General features: G+C 28.3%; 1 protein-coding gene across 1 annotated transcript; it reads right to left on the bottom strand.

Moving 5' to 3' along the window:
* Positions 1 to 1,110: 1,110 nt before the first annotated feature.
* On the bottom strand, positions 1,111 to 2,663 carry LOC128647405 (uncharacterized). Its single transcript, XM_053700193.1, has 4 exons — positions 2,507 to 2,663; positions 2,159 to 2,233; positions 2,009 to 2,065; positions 1,111 to 1,466 (listed from the first exon to the last, which is right to left on the bottom strand). The coding sequence occupies exons 1-4, from the start codon at positions 2,661 to 2,663 to the stop codon at positions 1,111 to 1,113; spliced, it is 645 nt and encodes a 214-aa protein (XP_053556168.1).
* Positions 2,664 to 4,177: the final 1,514 nt, after the last annotated feature.

The following is a 4,177-nucleotide window of genomic DNA, read 5'->3' as shown; positions in this document are numbered from 1 at the left end:
TGCCTATATTATATAGATATATTTTTTTTTGGTTATAGAAGCAGCAGTAGAAATTAGAACGGAAGAGCCAGATTTTGTTCTACCTATCCAAAGACCAAAAATAACAGTAGAACATTCTTCGGACTCCGATTCTGTGTGTTTTGAAGGTTGGTTTTGGTATTTGTAATATAATGATTTTGCTTTTCTATAAGCATCTTTATTTGAATATGGTAATCCGTTTCATTAATTTGTTTTATTCCTAGATGATGTTGAAGCCGAAGATTCTACTTCCACAAGAAACATTGGTACACGTAAGTACAAATTATTTACTTTTGTTTTTAGCCATAATTATTATTTTGTTTTTATAAATATATATATATATATTAAAAAATTTATACATACATATATATATATATATATTTATTAACAAATATTTATACATTGTAGGATGTTCGTGGAAATGTTCTTTATACAAAACGCATTTGGATACAGCCTAAAATTTGAAACATCTTTCTAATTTACTGATATTGTCAATATACAAACTTAGATAATTGGAGTAAATTATAAAGTGTATTCCAATTCTCAGTTCTATATGAAGCATGTAATGTTGATTGTCACATTAATATATATTATAAACTTCAGTTTATAAAAATTGGACAAAATGAATGTTAAATCTTACTAACAATTTTTTTAATAAATTTTTTTATCTTTAAAAGAGGTTGTGGAAGAAGAACTTGGACTCATCTCAAGAGAGACCATAATCGCCGAATTTGATCGGTTAGAAGTAATGATGCATAGCATAACAAGAAGCATCCAAAATTTTAGAAGAGCCATAACGGATCAAATGTATTAAAAAAAAAAAAAAAAAAAAAAAAACCCTGAAAATTTAACTTTCTATGTTTCAATTATATTTGCATTTTTGGTTTAGTTTCTATTAAAAATTAATATATTATAATATATGTGTCTGTTATTTTTAAAAAAAGGTAAAGATTAATAATAGAGAAATACATTCAAACGGCATTAATAGTTTTTAATTTAACATATGATATGTTATAAATCATAACCAAAATTTATACATTAACTGTTTAAAAAACAAAAAAAACATTTTAAGAAAACCCACCCAAAAAAAAATCAATGATTCTCAATTCTTGTTTGTAAAATATTCACTAGTAATGCAAGCAACCTATTTGTCTCTTGACGTGCAAGTAAACTCTGCCTGTCAATTTCCAAGCGTTCACTTTGCAGGTCACTCATCTGTTGAAAAAAAGCCCTTTGTTCATTCTGAAAATTTGTGGCTAATTGCAGAATGTTAACCAAATTTACTGATATTGCCTCTTCAGTTGGTGCTTGTGCTTCTTGTTGGATATCTTCGTGTACATCTCCAATTTCTTCTTCTGGTACTTCTACATTTGTACTTGAGGAATGTACAGGAGATGTCTCCTGTATTGGTTGTAAATTCAGAACGTATTCAACATTTTCTGAATCATCTATAATAAAGATAAACAATAATTTCATTTTTACAATGCCACCTATTATAGATTACTATCATCTTTAAATGAAAATATGAAAATTAAATTTAATATTGATGAGATTTTAAAAGGGCAGAATACACATGTATCAGCATCTTTAAAGTATAATATTCCACAACAATTACATTCAAATTTTGTAATTGCTGGATATAAGCAAATTACAATTTCAATACAATTGTCAGCTTTTGTTAATTCTATTGCTATCTGTATGTTATAAGCTGGAATGCAATTCTTAAAGCATCCATCATATTTTAGTTTCAGCACCATGGTCAGTGGTTCCAATAAACAAGCACTAACCATGGTGCTGATCCTAAAATGGGATGGATGCTAAGATTTACATTCCATCTTATAAAATATAGATAGCAATATAATTAATAAAATATGAAAAATGTAGTGAAATTGTAAGTTGCTTATAATTTCATGCTGTATCTGAATCTACAAAAAAAAATGTCTTATAATGTTTTAATATGATTTGCACACAAAAAAAAATGTAGCTTTACCTTCAAAAAGGAGCAAAGTTTCCTCTCCTTCAATATTCTGTTCATTATGATTCTCTTCTTTAAAAAATAAATAAAAAAAAATTAAAAAAATTATAAAGGCAAAATACATATAGCACACTCTTGAGGGACAATATAGGCACAAATACCTACCAACTTCTTGCAGGACGCTGCTGCAAGCGGCAATCTCTGTTAATGCATGAGCATCTGATTGTGTAGGTGGGGATCCTAAAAAAAAAAGGGTGCACAAAATTGGAAATATATTACTGCATTATTTAAGTTACTTCCATTACAAACAAAAAGTGAAAAACAGATTGAACATCGAATGTGCTTTTCAACAAAAGTTTCAAAGAAAACAAAATTAAATATTAATATAAGGAAAAAAATTGTATTTGAAATCAATCACCAGTAATGAGTGAGGAGAATGAAAACATTTATCAATTTCAATTAGGATTTAAATACTTCATTAGCAATATAAATATAATAATAATAATAGTTTACCTGCATAATCGTCTGTGTCTCCTTGCACTTCAATTCCCTCCACAACCTCAGGCCCCATCAAATTAAGAACTTTCTTCTCATACTCCATTAGATCAGCAGTATATCCTGGACCACCTCCTGTACCTCTTGCTGAACGTTTTTCTTTGCATAATTTCATTTTAATTATTCTTTTTATATCCGAAAAACGTTTTTTACAATTATTTACATTTTTGGGGTTTATACCCTGTGCAGATACCTCCTGGCTTATATCTTGCCATATCTGCCTTTTACGTGCCATAGGTGTCTGCCTGCTTCTACAGCCTAGCAGGACATCATAGTGATTTAAAATTTTGTCTACAAGAACATTGTTTTGAGATAGGCTAAAATGTATATTTCGACCACCTTTTGTTTTGCTGGCAGTTGATGCGTTTTCCTGTAGGCCAGCAGCAGACATAATAAATAAATAAATAATTTAATATATAAAAAAATATATCAATTATTTTTTGGATTAAAAATTATAAATATACAAATAAAAAAAAAAATTGGAGTAGAAAAATATTGATATATTAATAAATACGATATATATATATATAAATCTCTCTAAATATATTGCACCAAAAAAATAAATAAAAATATATATTATGAAAAAGAACAATGAAAAGAAGATAGTTTTAGCGACCAAATGAGGGCAACTTTACAGTGTGCAGAAGCGCCAAAAAAGGGGCAGAATAAAAAGAACTTTAATCATAAATAAGAAATAACAAGAATAAACAATCACGTGTTTAATTTCTTTTATTTTAATAGGACAATAACAATAATAACAATGAAACTATTCCCGGAAGTAAAAGTCATGATAATTACTTCCGAGTGATAAATAAAGTGAAAATCATCGTATTCTCCAAGAAACTATACTAGTCATTCGCTTGTCATCGCAAAAAACTTTTGCACGAAATTTGTCTCAACAATATTAATAAATATTGGCGAATAATTGGATTTCGGAAATTGCGAATAGCTACGAAAATTTCCGCGACTTTTTTTGCGCATTTTTTCGGAGCTTGATAAATCTTGCCCATAGTCTGATAAGCAATAAGAAGTTTACATGTGAGTTCAATATTTAGTTTTTTTTCTATTTAAGGACAACCCATTTACAAAACTGACAAACAGTGACAGAAGGATGTTGCAAAACTTTGAAAATGAAACTAATACATTATACTTATAATTTTCGAGGTGTTGTTAAATAACAAAAATGGGAGGAGTGGACTGCTCTACCTTAAAATAGCTGGGTCTATTTTTAGTCCCACTCCATCCTTGGGAGTATGTTCCACAAGTTTATTGCACACATATATATATATATATATATATATATATATATATATATATATAACAAAATGCTTCTGATAAAATTTAGTATTCTTTGATCTCCATTTAAAAAAATAAAATGCTTAGACTGTCTTTTTAAATAAAAGCATAATTTATTGTGATAAAAGTGATAATTGTGATTTATTCTGTGATGTAAACATATAGGGCCCCATTTATCAAGGCGTCAATTAATAATCCGCATGTATTTCTACGTCAAAGTCTGATCATATAATTTATCAATGTAGCAACTCTATGAAAATTAATGGATTGTTTGCCCTAGTGGATATGCAGTCAATCACCATTTGTGTCAAATTGTTTGCAGCTAATTTTCAT

The sequence above is a fragment of the Bombina bombina genome, chromosome 2, assembly GCF_027579735.1.
Source record: "Bombina bombina isolate aBomBom1 chromosome 2, aBomBom1.pri, whole genome shotgun sequence".
Lineage (NCBI taxonomy): Eukaryota > Metazoa > Chordata > Amphibia > Anura > Bombinatoridae > Bombina > Bombina bombina.
This window is presented reverse-complemented; position numbering and strand designations above follow the sequence as displayed.

Excerpts from the sequence above, each read along its gene's own strand:
- LOC128647405 (XM_053700193.1), bottom strand. The coding sequence starts at position 2,663 with ATGAAATTATGCAAAGAAAAACGTTCAGCAAGAGGTACAGGAGGTGGT. Across the intron at positions 2,234-2,506 it reads AGACACAGACGATTATGCAG|GATCCCCACCTACACAATCA; the intron begins GTAAACTATTAT and ends TTTTTTTTTTAG. Across the intron at positions 1,467-2,008 it reads AACTTTGCTCCTTTTTGAAG|ATGATTCAGAAAATGTTGAA; the intron begins GTAAAGCTACAT and ends TCTTTATTATAG.